Source organism: Budorcas taxicolor, chromosome 19 (genome assembly GCF_023091745.1).
Source record: "Budorcas taxicolor isolate Tak-1 chromosome 19, Takin1.1, whole genome shotgun sequence".
Classification (NCBI taxonomy): Eukaryota; Metazoa; Chordata; class Mammalia; order Artiodactyla; family Bovidae; genus Budorcas; species Budorcas taxicolor.
In genome coordinates this window covers 47,722,203-47,737,463 of record NC_068928.1, presented here as the reverse complement: position 1 = coordinate 47,737,463, position 15,261 = coordinate 47,722,203, and the positions used below count along the sequence as shown (strand labels likewise).

The 15,261-nt window shown below is 44.7% G+C and overlaps 1 protein-coding gene across 1 annotated transcript; it reads right to left on the bottom strand.

Moving 5' to 3' along the window:
* Window positions 1–10,721: 10,721 nt before the first annotated feature.
* Window positions 10,722–15,055, bottom strand: LOC128065623 (intercellular adhesion molecule 5-like). Its single transcript, XM_052658836.1, has 7 exons — window positions 15,001–15,055; window positions 14,432–14,698; window positions 13,208–13,528; window positions 12,687–12,965; window positions 11,897–12,166; window positions 11,012–11,254; window positions 10,722–10,822 (listed from the first exon to the last, which is right to left on the bottom strand). Exons 1-7 carry the CDS (start codon window positions 15,053–15,055, stop codon window positions 10,722–10,724), a joined length of 1,536 nt encoding a protein of 511 aa, XP_052514796.1.
* Between the last annotated feature and the right edge of the window lie 206 nt (window positions 15,056–15,261).

The following is a 15,261-nucleotide window of genomic DNA, read 5'->3' as shown; positions in this document are numbered from 1 at the left end:
TTGCCAGCCATCTGTTGTTACCCCTCCCCCGTGCCTTCCTAGACCCTGGAAGGTGCCACTCCAGTGCCCACTGTCCTTTCCTAATAAAGCGAGGAAATTGCATCACATTGTCTGAGTAGGTGTCATTCTATTCTAGGGGGTGGGTTCGGGCAGGACAGCGAGGGGGAGGATTGGGAAGACAATAGCAGGGATGCTGTGGGCTCTTTGGGTACCCAGGTGCTGAATAATTGACCCGGTTCCTCCTGGGCCAGAAAGAAGCAGGCACATCCCCTTCTCTGTGACACACCCGGTCCTCGCCCCTGGTCCTTAGTTCCAGCCCCACTCATAGGACACTCATAGCTCAGGAGGGCTCCGCCTTCAATCCCACCCGCTAAAGTACTTGGAGCCGTTTCTCCTTCCCTCATCAGCCCACCAAACCAAACCTAGCCTCCAAGAGTGGGAAGAAATTAAAGCAAGACAGGCTATTAACTACAGAGGGAGAGAAAATGCCTCCAACATGTGAGGAAGTAATGAGAGAAATCGTAGAATTAGTTTTGTGCAGAAATTTTAAGGTGACTACACAGTTGGCCCAACTACCCTTGGGAAATGTGTGTGTGTTAGTCACTCAGTTGTGTCCAGCTCTTTGTGACCCCACGGACTGTGGCCCGCCAGGCTCCTCTGTCCATGGGATTCTCCAGGCAAGAATACTGGAGGGGGTTGCCATTCCCCAGGGGATCTTCCCAACCCAAGGATCAAACCCGAGTTTCCTGCATTGCAGGCAGATTCTTTACTCTCTGAGCCATCAGGGAAGCCCTGTGGGAAATGGGAACCATGCAAAAATGGCTTTGGGACCAATAGGACCAGAATGTTTGGGATCTGAACTGGGTCAAGAGATGTGGAAGAGAGATTCTAAATGCATGTGTTCATGCTAAGTTGCTTCAGTCATGTCCAACTATTTGCAACCCCATGGACTGCAGCCCGCCAGGCTCCTCTGTCCATGGGATTCTCCATTCAAGAATACTGGAGTGAGTTTCCATTTCCTCTTCCAGGGGATCTTCCGAACCCAGGGATTGAACCAGCGTCTCTTATATCTCCTGCATTGACAGGCGGGTTCTTTACCACTAGCGCCACCTGGGACCCAGTTCTAAGTGAGGGGTTGCAAATTCAGTGCCAACAGGTGCCAGGCAGGTTATATACATAAGCGGCAAGGGCTGCATGTGAAGGGAGAAATAGCAACCAGCCCTTAGCCTGCTTGTGAAGGACATAGCACAGAGGGGTAGGAACCGGGGCAGCCTAAAGTCTCAGGCCCCAGCTAAGGATGCAGCCCACCCAGCCTTGTTGCATTGCCTTATCCTGCATTCAGGACTGCAGGAGGACTTTCCTGGTGGTCCAGTAGCTGAGAATCCACATACCAATGCAGGGGACACGGGTTCAATCCCTGATCTGGGAAGATTCCACATGCCTCAGGGCAACTAAGCCTGTATATCACAACTACCAAAGCCCTCACAGCTACAGCCTGTGCTGTGCTACAAGAGAAGCCACTCAGTGAGAAGCCTGCTCACCACAACTAGAAAGTAGAGTAGCCCATGCTCGCTGCAACTAGAGAAAGCCCTCTTGCAGCAACCAACACCCAGCACAGCCAAAACTAATTAAAAGACCTCAGGGGACTTCCCTGGTGGTTCAGCATATAAGGCTCTGTGCTTCCAATGGAGGGGGCCCAGGTTCAACCCCTGGTTGGAGAACTAGATCCCTCATGCTGAAATTAAAGATCCCAAGTGCCACAACCTGACTCAGCCAAATAAATAAATTAAAAAAAAAAAAAAAAAGAGCTCAGATGCAGGGCTGCCAGACCTTCTGATTCTTCAAGACAGACAGGGTATCCACACTTTCATGTAAAATCAAATGTTTAAACATTGGCAACTAATTCATATTGAAACATTTTAAGGGCAAAATTTAACCCAAACACATTTGCTCTTCAAGCAGTCAGTGAGCAATCTGTTATTAGAGGAATGGATTGGGATAACTTGGAATAAGGGAAAGAATCAGAAAGACCTGGACTTGAACTTATGCTCAGGAAGAAATTACTTAACCTCCCCAAGACCCAGTTTGCTCACCTACAAAATAGAGATAATAATGTATTGCCTTATAAGGCTTGGGTGAGGAGTAAATGAAATGAGGTTTCTAAAGTGATTGACACATTACGGCAGGTAAGAAGCTTCAGATATTTTTGCGTTGAACTGTGGAGTGCTCTGTGTTTTTCCAAAGGAATTGAATCACATTCTGCTTCCCTAATGGCAGCCTGAATGTTCTTTCTAAATACACTTCAAAGGGCAGTTTTAAAGTTGTTTTTAGTCACTCAAGCACCTTGGCTAAGTAACCAGTGATCGATAAATTAACGCTTAGATGTTCAAAGTAACTCTATTGTCTGCTAAATTTTGCTCATAACTTTATTATTTCTACTTAACTACTCACTTTAAGTTTTCTTCTTTAAAAGCCTCTATTCTTTAAGTGGATTTTTAGATTACTAACTTTAGAGCTTTATTCTTTACAAATATAAGATTTAAAAGTATGGTTCAGTTCAGTTCAGTTCAGTTCAGTCGCTCAGTCATGTCCGACTCTTTGCGACCCCATGAATCGCAGCGCGCCAGGCCTCCCTGTCCATCACCAACTCCCGCAGTTCACTCAGACTCACGTCCATCGAGTCAGTGATGCCATCCAGCCATCTCATCCTCTGTCGTCCCCTTCTCCTCCTGCCCCCAATCCCTCTCAGCATCAGAGTCTTTTCCAATGAGTCAACTCTTTGCATGAGGTGGCCAAAGTACTGAAGTTTCAGCTTTAGCATCATTCCTTCCAAAGAAATCCCAGGGCTGATCTCCTTCAGAATGGACTGGTTGGATCTCCTTGCAGTCCAAGGGACTCTCAAGAGTCTTCTCCAACACCACAGTTCAGAAGCATCAATTCTTCGGCGCTCTGCCTTCTTCACAGTCCAACTCTCACATCCATACATGACCACAGGAAAAACCATAGCCTTGACTAGATGGACCTTAGTCGACAAAGTAATATCTCTGCTTTTGAATATGCTATCTAGGTTGGTCATAACTTTTCTTCCAAGGAGTAAGTGTCTTTTAATTTCATGGCTGCAGTCACCATCTGCAGTGATTTTGGAGCCTCCCAAAATAAAGTCTGACACTGTTTCCACTGTTTCCCCACCTATTTCCCATAAAGTGATGGGACCGGATGCCATGATCTTCGTATTCTGAACGTTGAGCTTTAAGCCGACTTTTTCACTCTCCTCTCACTTTCATCAAGAGGCTTTTTAGTTCCTCTTCACTTTCTGCCATAAGGGTGGTGTCATCTGCATATCTGATATTATTGATATTTCCCTTTAATCAGTGCATTAGCTACATGCTACAAATTTTGATATTTTGTGATTTCATTATCCTCGAGTTTAAATATTTTCCAAATTTCTTTGGGATTTCTTTTGACTATGGCAATTTAGAATTATGTTGCTTAATTTCCAAGTATTTCAGGAACATAAAACAAGTGTCAAAGCATTTAACAATATTGAATTAATATGGAGGATGTCCTCTAATGAAAATTAAGAAATTAACAACAAAGATGATTTTTGGGGAGGCAGCCTATTTACTTCCTTAAGTACTGAAAAATGAGTTTTAAAATCTCCGACTAAAATTGTGGATTATCTCTCCTTTTTCTTTTTCTCTGATGTTTTGTTATTTCTATCCATATTTGTAAAACATGATGCTGCTGCTGCTGCTGCTAAGTCGCTTCAGTCGTGTCCGACTCTGTGTGACCCCATAGATGGCAGCCCACCAGGCTCCTCCGTCCCTGGGATTCTCCAGGCAAGAACACTGGAGTGGGTTGCCATTTCCTTCTCCAATGCATGAAAGTGAAAAGTGAAAGTGAAGTCACTGAGTCGTGTCCAACTCTCAGTGACCCCATGGACTGCAGCCTATCAGGCTCCTCCATCCATGGGATTCTCCAGGCAAGAGTACTGGAGTGGGGTGCCATTGCCTTCTCCGAAAACATGATAGTACAAAATCAATAATTCTTCTACAATGAAAATAATCAGCAAATCTTCCTAAAAAGCTTTTAGGAAGTTCTTACATGCTGTAATGAATTTTCTTCCAAATGGCACATATGTGTATTCACTTGGGATATCTTACATTTAGTAATTAGTGTAAATATACTTGGGGAATGGTTGAAAGTTGGAGTAATCAGAACCCTGGAGCTCCATTTCTTAGCTCAGAAACCATCCCTCTGCTTCAGGTCAATCTTTAATTGTCTGACTTTAAAATCATGGAGTTTGGGGGACTTCCTTGGTGGTGCAGTGGCTAAGACCCCAAGCTCCAAATGCAGGGGGCCTGGGTTTGATCCCTGGTCAGGGAACTAGATCCCACATGCTGCAATTAAAAAGATCCCACATGCCACAGCTAAGACCCAGTGCAGCCAAAATAAATAAATAAAAATCATGAAATTTTGGATTTAGGAGGGCCTCACAGGGGCTTCCCAGGTGGCTCAGTGGTAAAGAATTCACCTGCAATGCAGGAGCCACGGAAGACATGGATTCGACGCCTGGGTCTGGAAGATCTCCTGGAGGAGGGCATGGCAACCCACTCCAGTATTCTTGCCTGGAGAATCCCCATGGACAGAGGAGCCTGGGGGATTACAGTTCATGGGGTCGCAGAGTCAGACACGACTGGAGTGACTTAGCACACATGCACAGGGCCTCCTCACAGGTCATCCTAATTTCTTCTAATTTAGGATTCTTACGCTATAGTATATCTCACAGGTCATACTCACTTGTGTGGCACTGGTGTCAAGGGAATCACTATTCATAAGGCAATTTATTCTATTAAACCCCTCAGGTTTCAGTAAAGTATCTCTTATATTCAGCTGAAATCAATATCCCTGTAATGTCCTCATTTGACTTTAGAATTATTTGCAAATCTCAAGGTCTTTTAGAAGTTGATGTATTGAGCACAAATACTATTATCTATTACTTGAATAAGTGTTTCAAAGGGAAAGTGAGCCATATTAACAAGTATGTGTTAAATGAAATGCGGCAGGAGAGGCGTGTTATAGCCACCAGTAAGAGGCCTCTATGTGGCTTCCTGGGTGGCTCTAGTGGTAAAGAACCCGCCTGGTAACGCAGGCAGACACAAGAGACCTGGGTTTGATCCCTGGGTTGGGGAGATCCCCTGGAGTAGGAAATGGCACCCCACTCCGGTGTTCTTGCCTGGGAAATTCCATGTACAGAGGAGCCTGGTGGGCTACAATCCATTGGCTGGGAAAGAGTAGGACAGGACAGTGGGCTTGCCAAGACAGCAGTAAACTGCAGGGAGAGCCACACTCCAGACAGCTCTGGTTCCTCTCCTTCTAAGCCTAGCTGAAACAACTCAACCACTGCTGGTTGAGAATTAGAAAGATGCCAGTTGATTTTGCAAAGTTTTTGAATTTAAAAAGAACTTCACGAGCCCACATGTTCCAACTACTAAAGTCCGCTGCACTCTAGCGCCTGGGAGCTGCAACTACTGAGCCTGCACGCCTAGAGCCTGTGCTCCACAGCAAGTGAAGCCACTGCAATGAGAAACCTGAACAACACGAGCAGTAGCCCCTGCTCAGTGAAACTAGAGAAAAGCCCACGCAGCAAGGAACACCCAGTGCAGCCATAAATAAATAAATAATTTTTTTTAAAAAAGAGACCTTGAAGATCATCTTCCCTAAACTCTCTGATTTGTCAGCTATTCATCTGCTTGCCTGGTGACTCAGATGATGAAGAATCCGAGTGCAATTCGGGAGACCTGGGCTCGATCCTTCAGTTGGGAAGATCCCCTGGAGGAGGGCATGGCAACCCACTCCAGTATTCTTGCCTGGAGAATCCCCATGGACAGAGGAACCTGATAGGTTGAAGTCCCCGGGGTTGCAAAGAGTTGCAAACAGCTAAGTACCTGGCAACCCACTCCAGTGTTCTTGCCTGGAGAATCCCAGGGACAGGGGAGCCTCATGGGCTGCCGTCTGTGGGGTCGCACAGAGTCGGACACAACTGAAGCGACTTAGCAGCAGCAGCAACTAAGCACACAGCACCCACACACACATCTGCCTTTCAGCTCTGCAGCTAGGCACTGGATGGCAATCTTAAATGCAAATTAGAAAGGCCTGGGATGTTTGCCTAGAATCCCTGAGATTCTAAATTTAATGAATCTGGGAGTGGAACCTGGACAAGATAATTTTAAAATGCTCCCTGAGTAAGAAGGTGGAGAATTACTGAGTTTGAACCACAAAGATGAATTGCACATGTCCACATGTGAGCTTGGTAAAAAGGAACAAAAGGAGACGAGAGACCTGGGCCAGGTTCGGCGCCTTCTGTTTCCAGTTCTAGCCAGTTAATTTTATTTTCTATTTATTTTTTAAAAATAAATAGGCTTTTTAAAAATCGTTTTTAAAGTCTTTATTGAATTTGTTACAATATTCCTTCTGTTTCATGTTTTGATTTGTAGACCAGGAGGCTTGTGGGATCTTGGCTCCCTGACCAGGTATCAAACTTGCACCCCCTATACTGGAAGGCTGGACCATCAGGGAAGTCCACAACCAGTCAATTTTAAAAGTTCTAATAAAAAAAAAAAAAAGTTCTAATAAGCCAAGAGCAAAAAGACAAATATTAGATGAGTCATCGCATAGGAAGTACTTAGAGTGGTCAAATTCATAGAGACAGAAAGTAGAATGCTGGTTACCCGGGGCTGGGAGGAGGGTCAACAGGGAGCTGCCTAACAGGCTCTTAGTTTTGCAAAATGAAAACGAGTTCTGGGGACAGGTTACACAACAATATGAGTGTGCAGTAAACGTTATGTATATTTTACCTCAGTTTAAATCTTCACATTGAGGTATAATTGACATAAAACATTGTATTAGTTTCATATAATGCATTAGTTTATATATTTTTTAATGCATCAGATATATGTATGTTTCATACAATGATCTCATATTTGTATGTATTATGAAGTGATCACCACAATAAGTCTAGCTAAAATCTGTCAGCATACATGATTACAAATTTTTTTCTTGTGATGAGAACTGTTTTTAAAGACTTTTTAAAAAGATGGATCATTTTCAAAGTCTTAATTAAATTTGTAAAAATATTGCTTCCGTTTTATGTTTTGGTATTTTGACCACTAGGCATGTGGGATCTTAGCTCCCCAACCAGGGATCAAACCCAAATTTCCTGCATTGGATGGTAAACTCTTAACCCCTGGACCACCAGGGAAGTCCTGTGATGAAAACTTTTAAGATCCATTCTCTTAGCAACTTTCAAATAAGCAATACATATTAAATATAGTCACTATGTTGTATATTACATCCTAATGCATAATTTTAAAATTTTTAAAATATTTTTTAATGAAAACAACTTCCCTATGATTAGTGAGATGTACATAAGAAAGAATTCAATAGATAGAGCTCCAGTAATCCTAGACCCTTTGGAATAATGTTTTCCTGACTTCCTTTAATCTTTTAAGTTTAACCTGAAATGGCCATCCTGAATCCTTTCCATCACTATTGCTGAAATACATACAGTGAGCTTTGTCCTTTTATATACATTTGAGAGAACTGACACTTTTCCCTTTCTTCATGAGTCCTCCTCAGATTTACAGGCCCTGGGCTTCTGGGAGAAGCAAAAATGATACTGTTTTGTGACTTCTTTGAGTCAGAATGCCCTGGCAAAGCTGAGAAACATTTTGAGGGATACCAGTATTAGAATGAACAATTCTTCCTAGTTTGTATGAGACTTTTCCAATTTTAGCATCAAAAGACCCATTGCAGGACCCTCTCAGCTCTATGCAAACTGGGACAACTGGACATCCTACCAGTAGTCCTAAATCTTAGGGAACATAAACTTTAAAAAAAGGAAAAAGTAGAGGAAAGAAAACAGAGTAGAAAAAAATGAAGAGAGAACACAGTGGGAAAAAGAGTAAGGAAGTATTGATGATGTGAATGACTTTTGCTCACATACATTAACAGTGGTTGTCATGGATTTCTGACTCTTGCTTTCAGTTCATTATGATTATCACCATCATTATATAGTACAAACTAATACTTGTGAATACACATATATGACACCGTGCTAGTGTATTTATAAGCACTAAGTCATCTCTTTCCAAATATAGTTGTATACTACGTAAATGTTATTATTATCCCACTGAAGATTTGTGTTTTTTCAGGTCTAAAAAAAAGTCGCCTTGACTTTTCTAACAGGATAAACTTTTGGAGTATTAAAGGTAGCTCTTCACCTGGAGAAAATCAGGATAAATGCAGTTAAGTGTGAGCTGGTTGCTCTATTTTCAGAAAAGGAGTATGATCAAAACCTTTCAGGGAGTGGGGTTTCCTGGAGACACTGCCCTTAGTAGGGTAGGGTGAGCAGAGACTAGCTCAATTGTTCCAGAAAAGAAATGTAAGAAGATCCTTTGTGCTTTAAGAATTGACTAAGAGGGACCACCTCCTCTGGGGAGAGAAGGGAAATAGAAGTTCCGAATCTACAAGGGGAAGAGCCTACCCAAATCTGAGGAGACTTAGGGAACAAGGCATCCAAAGTACCCTTCTCTAAGAACCCCATGCAAGGTGTCCCCTAAGCTGGACCTGAACAGTAGATCATCCTCCCTGGAGGATCAGCAGCAGCCCACCAGGAACCTGGATCTGTATGGGCTGGGAGGGACACTGTCAACAGTGACACCATGTGGCAGTGAGAAGCAAAGGCAGGAGGCAGGCTAAGCCTCCACTAAGGTGGACCAAAGAGCCTGAAAGACCCTTTCCTCCCTCCCGTTTAGGATTCACTGTTCCATGGAGCTCTGGGCTCACGAGGTGGGGTTTGCACATGATGCAGCTAATGCCAAGACACTGAAGTGGGTAAAGATTCCTGGATGACGTAACTCTATACTCCTTTCTCGAACCTGTTTTCTAACTTACTTCCCCAAGCGCTCAATTCAGAAAAGTGGATAATTGCTATTACTCACACGATGAGAGAGCAGTGCCTACTAATTAGAAAAATGGAAGCGGTCATTTGGAGGGTTGCTGTTGTACAAATTCAAACAAGGTATTTCCCAGCTCCCCCCGGAAGCCTTCCTTGACCCTGAGTTAGGTGTTCTCCCAAGGGTCTGTGCGGCCCCATTCACAGGACTGTGCTTTGCTGTTGACAAGCTCTAGCTTCTAGTGGCAGGGACAGGGCTTTGTTCACCAGTCTATCACCACTGCTTTGTATGTCTTAAAACCAAAGGATTATTTTATACCTAATCCACAACTCAGACTCAGGGAAGGTCTGGGAAGAATGAGACCGTTTTTACTTTGATGCTTGTGCTGTACTCTTTCTAGGTGGGGTTTTCAATTTGGGGAAGCCTGTTGCCCTCTATCTGGAAGTCTGAACTTTAGTTTTGAAGGCAAGCCAAAAACGCTACTTCCTGAACTACACCACCTGCCCTGGGCTGGCTATGAACATTCTTTTCTTAGAAATTTTACTCAAAATGCAACTATGTGACTTAATAAAACTTTCACACACGGAAGAAAACTAGTTTCAGATAACGTAAAATCACTTTTATTTTTATCATATCCAACACTTCAACGACCCATACATAACTGATTTGGGAGAAAAGATTGGTTTTAGAAATCTTTATATCTTATCTAAGGGTTGAATACAATCTTTCCAATGAACAGAAAAGGAACCTCTGTCATATGGTGAACACTATCATATGAGGAGTCTTCCTGAAGCTTAAAGGAAAGTTTGCAGACATATAAAAATATATACTTCTATATGGAAAAGGAGAATAAATTGGGATTCTACCCTAAGAGCTTGTACAGGTAAAAAAAATGTTTAATATGAACTCAGATGATTTACTCTATAATGGATTTCTAAAGAGTAATTCAGATATGTTTAGAGCCCAATTCAAGGAAGAACTCTATCTTCCACTTCAAGGACAGAACACTGGGCTAGGACAACTGCTTGTCTGACCCAATGTGGAATTTCTTATGATCTGTATACTCTTCTAGGGCACACAACAGATGGTTAGGGAGTTGAAGCCTGACTAGCCACTGAGCCTTAATGATGTTACCAAGCTCAGCTCTGGAGCCAGTATTCCAGAATTCCCCATTAGGGGAGCCCAGAATGTGTAATATATAGGCAGAAACAGGCTTTTAATTCCCAGCCCTTTGCTAGGTACTGACTACCTTCCAACTGGTCCCTAGACTAAGAAATTGGTTCCCATTTAGTCATGAGGAAACCATGAGAAACGCACTGTATCTCAGAGATAGTTCTGGCTATCTCTTCCATCTGATGTTTGGGAGCAAAGGGCAGTGGGAATGGGGATGACAAGGCACTTCTTTTCTGAATCTGAGAGTCGACTGATGAAGAACACACAAGGAGCAAAAGGCCCGCTCACTAGTTGAACACTGGGACTGGATTCTTACAGCAGTTGGGCTTGTGACTGCATTGGATCCACAGGATGAGGACCAGCAATATTGCTTTATGGGACCACAGGACAGAAGATAACATCTCCCTTTCTCTTCCACCCCCTCCTTCCCTCCCTTAGGAAACCCCAGTGGTAGAGGTTGCCTTCAACCAAGTAACTTTCTAATAAACAATTATGTTCATTGTGCTTTTCTGCTTGTTGAACAGCAAACTGGCTCTCCTCTTCTTTGTTCTTCTCCTTCTGCCTATAGGGCAATTTCCTCCTCTCCACTTTTCAGGGCCAAATGTTTCGAATCAGTGCCATGTAGATGACACCCACTACAAAGGCAACCCTAAAAATCACCAAAATGACAGAACTGACTCCTTTATCCAGTCCTGCCAAAGCACAGAAGACAAGAGAAATGGGAGGGTTAGCAGGCAGGAGAATCACCCTGCCCCAGCCCACCAGGCTTATGTGTCAGCCTCACCCTCCCCAGCCCACTGAGCTCTTTCTTGTCTCCTTAAGAATCCCAACCCCCTGAGGGATTTCCACCCTGGGCCTGGCAGCAGGGGAGCCGCAGTCACCTCTAACAAGGACCTCAATATGTTTGCTGACAGAGCCCAGCTGGTTGGTGGCTGTGCAGCAGTAGGTTCTAGAGTGGTTCCAGGTTGCCTTCTGTGGCACTTCAAGGTCAAAGACTGTGCCATTCCAGGTACACATCAAGACCGGTGCTGGGTTTCCCTTTGGGACACAGGCAAGCATCTGCACCATCCCTTCCACCCAGATCTGGTTGCCAGGGCAACCAGATTCCTCAAATCGTGGCTTGTCTGGAAAGAGAGTCCCCAGAGGAGTCAGTTCAGTGTGCCACGTTTCTTCATGACCGCCATGCATTAGCTCCTTCTCCCTCCCCTACCCAAATGATGTGTCCCCTCCACCCAACAGCTTCCTTTCCCAAGGGGAGGACCATCAGTTCCCTGCTTTGAACTACACTTTTTCCTCCTTGGATGAATCTGAGATGCAACAGGGCATTTTAATGGGTTAATACTAAATGAGCTTGCTCAGTGGTGGTCCTGGGGTCCCTGCTCCTCATCTTTGCTTCTCTGTGAGGGATATCATGGGTAGGGGTGAACCCAGAGACAAGGATTTTTCTACTTTTCAAAATACAAGTTTTCATGAAGAAATTACCCTCCTCAGCATAGGCTCCAGCTGTTTTTATTCCCTATGTTCTCAGCCTTTGGCCCTCAGCCTGATCACTTTCTCTTTTGTTTCAGTTTCCCCCAGGTTTCTCCCTACTCATTTTCCCATGGGTAAGGTAAGCTCGCTGAGCTTTACTTTTTATTTTTCCCTTTGATTTTCTTTTTTAATGAGAAAAATGTGGCAACTCTAACAATGCAGCTATTGGCTAAGATCTCTGGAAATGTGAGACTAACAACCCATGTTTTGACAAGAAAGATCAGGCTTCTACTCACACAAGACATGGAGTTGGATCACAGTGGTTTTGCTCAACTGCTGACCCTGAACCTCCAAAGAGGCCTCACAGGATAAATTCCGGCCATCATCTTCCTCACTGGCATTAAGTGAAAGCCAGGCAGGCTCCCCAGGCGCAGGAAGATCTGGGGCTCCCTGAAGCCTCAGAGTAGGGCTAGAGGATGTTAAAATATGCCCCGAGCAGGTCACGTTAATTTCTGTCCCTGCCAATGGGTACATTTCTTCCATCTCCAGGATTGGTGGAGGGAAGCCTGTAAGGAAAGGAAAAAGAGAATCAAACATATTTCTCAAAACTGGCAGCGACTTCTGTACTCAGCTGCTGGTGGTAACCCTCGGGTAGGCAGACAAGAAGGGAAAGGCTTTGGATACCATTACTGCTTCCATGCTGACTTGCAGGAGCAATGAGATGGTTTTGGAAATTTGAGAGCTTCCCCGTAACAAATGCCACATGAACCTATTTGGCTGTGCCTCTGTGGCAAGGAGAACAAAATGTCTTTTCATCTTACAGATTTCTTTCTCACCTCAAATCACTGTACCTAGGAATAAGTTCAAGCATCCATAATCACTCTGTCAGTACGATGGTCTAAGAAAACAGGGTGATGGTTGGATGGAACTGCTGCCTCAATGCGTCCCTGCACTTATCTGAGGAAGACGAAGACCAGAGTTCACTTAGGTTCATGGGGACACCTGCAGCTGAATAACCAAGCCTTCACTATGGAAGTTCTCAATGGCAGAGAACCTTCAAGGGAAGGGAAGAGGCAGGTCACTTACTATAGACATACACTGGCTGGCTTGTTTTCTGTTCCACTGGACCCAGAGATGCAAGGCAAGACAGCTCCTGATCACCAATCTCCATGGCCCGAATGGTGGCATTGGCCCATATTGTGTCTCCCTCCCAGAAGAGAAAGGGGCTAAGCTCCTGGTCTCCCAGGAACATGTGGATCATTACCTCTTCGGCTGGGAACACCCTAGCCACCTTGCAGCTCACCGTTTCTGCCATCCCAACCTCCAGAAGTGAAGAGACCCGGATTTGCGGGCTCTGAGAAAATTCTGCCAAGAAATGAGGAGAAGGGAAGAAAGAGAAAGGCCATGATAAATTGTATAAGACCCCACAGTGTAGGGACTGTGGCTAAAAGCTCTCTGCTCCCTACAGTGAGTTTAAAACTCAAGTAAAGGAGCTCAATTACCCTTCCACCCGCATCCTAAACCCTATGGGAAAGGAGTCCTAAAGGCCAAGGTAAGATGAGGAAAATGAGCCCCAGGATTCCCTCCACACCTGGGCTCTGACTTACCAAAGATTCGGAGTATCTGGAGGGCTGAGTTGCTGTGAAAGAGCCCCCCACCACGTGAATTCAGGTCCAGTTCTGCACGGCAGGAGAAATTGCACCTGTCATCCGCCCATCGGGCTTTGACATTGATGGTGACCTCAGCTCTCTGGGAAGCCATAGCTAAGCTCCTAAAATTCTTCCGCCGTAGTTCTCGGTCATCCTGGAGAAGGGTGAGGGTGAGGTTCTCCAGGGGTGTGACCCTGGGCACACGACATGTTACCGTGAAAGCTTCATCCACGGCCACCCATGCAGGCTGCAGCTCCACGATCACCTGCTCTGGTGGCTCTTTAAGACCAAGAGATAGATTTGATGAGAGAAGGATACTCACCTCTCCAGAGAGAAAGAGTAAGAGGACAGGAAGCCTGTGATAGAAGGTAGGACTGCTACTCTTAAACCATCTGATGAACAGCATCAGCTCTCTGCCCTGGATGAGATGAGTTAGGCTTCTTCTTCCCATTGCAGGGGGCTAAAGTCATAGCCAAGACATGTGACTGCTGAGAGGCCCCTTGCTTTGACTGCCATTTTGGAGATCCCCTTTGCTTTGGAGGGGCCCCTCTGCTGCCATTCTGGAGAGCTTTTCTCTCTTACCAGAGGTGCTTCAGAGGTGTGAGCAGCATCTGAAAAGCTCCTGAGCATCACATGAAAACTACACCATAGCTAACCAAGCTCCAACCCCGGAGGGCACACTCATGGCTACATCTTTGCTGATGCTATTTCCTCACCTGAAGATTCTCCTTACCCATTCCCATCCCTTCAAATCCTAACCATACACAGGGGTGAAGTTTAAGAGCCTCCTTTTCTGTGGAGACTTCTCCAATTACCCCAGCCTATAAAGCCCCTCTTTTCTCCAATCCCTATTTAGTCTAAGAATTTGTGACAATTCAACACTAATTTTACACTTTTTTTTGTAATTTACAGATCAGCATCATTAGCATATGCCTCCTGTATCTGAACATATTCTCAAGCCCAGATGCCAGGATGCACTCTATGGTCTGCTCCTAATTTAAAAGCCTACACCAAAGGGAAACAGAAACAATTGGCTAGAGAATCCCTATAGTATGACAAAAATCTTTAGTAAAGGCCCCAATTCTTTCCCCTAAAAGAAATTCTCTAACTATTCCCTATATAAGGCATAGTAGTCATGTTCCCCCATGCTTCCCTTCCTCCCCAGCCCTCAGCTCCACTCACGGTACACAGTGATGCCAAGGTTTATGTCCTTTTGGATGCCTGCACAAGAGAAGAAGCATTGCAGGATGGAATTCTGTGTGACATCTTCCAGCAGAAACTTCTTCCACTGAGGCCCTTTGCCCACCTCGGTTTTCTTTAATAAGGTTTCAATTCCACCGGGTCCTGGGTCTGGACAGGTAGTGCTGCAGTTGACCGTAAGGGACTGTCCATACTTTACAAGGGCCTGATCTGGGCAAACAGAAACCTCAAATCGCTTTTCTGCAGCTCCTGAAAAGGTCAACCAGTCATGCCAAAGTCTCTGGTGAGGACCACAAGACTTAAAGAGAATACAGAGCTTAGTCTACCTATTTACAGGTTAGAGAATAGGAAACCCACTCTGAATAAACAGGAACAGGGGACAGGACAAGAAAAGGGCCCTGAAAGAACAAGTTAGAATCCCAGCTCTACCACGATCCCACCCCCCGTCATCTTTTAGGGATTGATTTCTCCATTAGTGTCCCTGTGGAAACTATGGCGTTGCTAAAAATCATGCCCATAGAAGCTAAAGAAACCTTCCCAGAGAGCCTCACCTGGGTCAGGGATCAAGACCAGCAGGGCCCAGACACCAAACAGTAGCATTTCCATCCTGATGAGAAGGGCCAAAAGCTGGAGAGGAAGAAAGAAGGCAGCAATACTGGAGAAAGCGACCAAATAAAGAGGAAAAGGAAGTAGGAGATTCTTTCTTTGATATTGTTAAGTTACCTCCTTTCCTGAAAACCTACATGGTCTGGAGAAACTGCAGCAAGAGTATCAATGCTGTGGTTGTATTAAAAGAAATTCTTTCATCTATC

Bases quoted from the DNA above. Each gene is read 5' to 3' on its own strand.
- LOC128065623 (XM_052658836.1), bottom strand. From the start codon at position 15,055: ATGGAAATGCTACTGTTTGGTGTCTGGGCCCTGCTGGTCTTGATCCCT. The intron at 13,529-14,431 runs GTGAGTGGAGCT...TTGGTCTTAAAG, and splicing joins CCTTGGCATCACTGTGTACC to AGCCACCAGAGCAGGTGATC. The intron at 11,255-11,896 runs GTGAGTAGAAGC...CTCTCTTTCCAG, and splicing joins GATCCAACTCCATGTCTTGT to ACAAGCCACGATTTGAGGAA.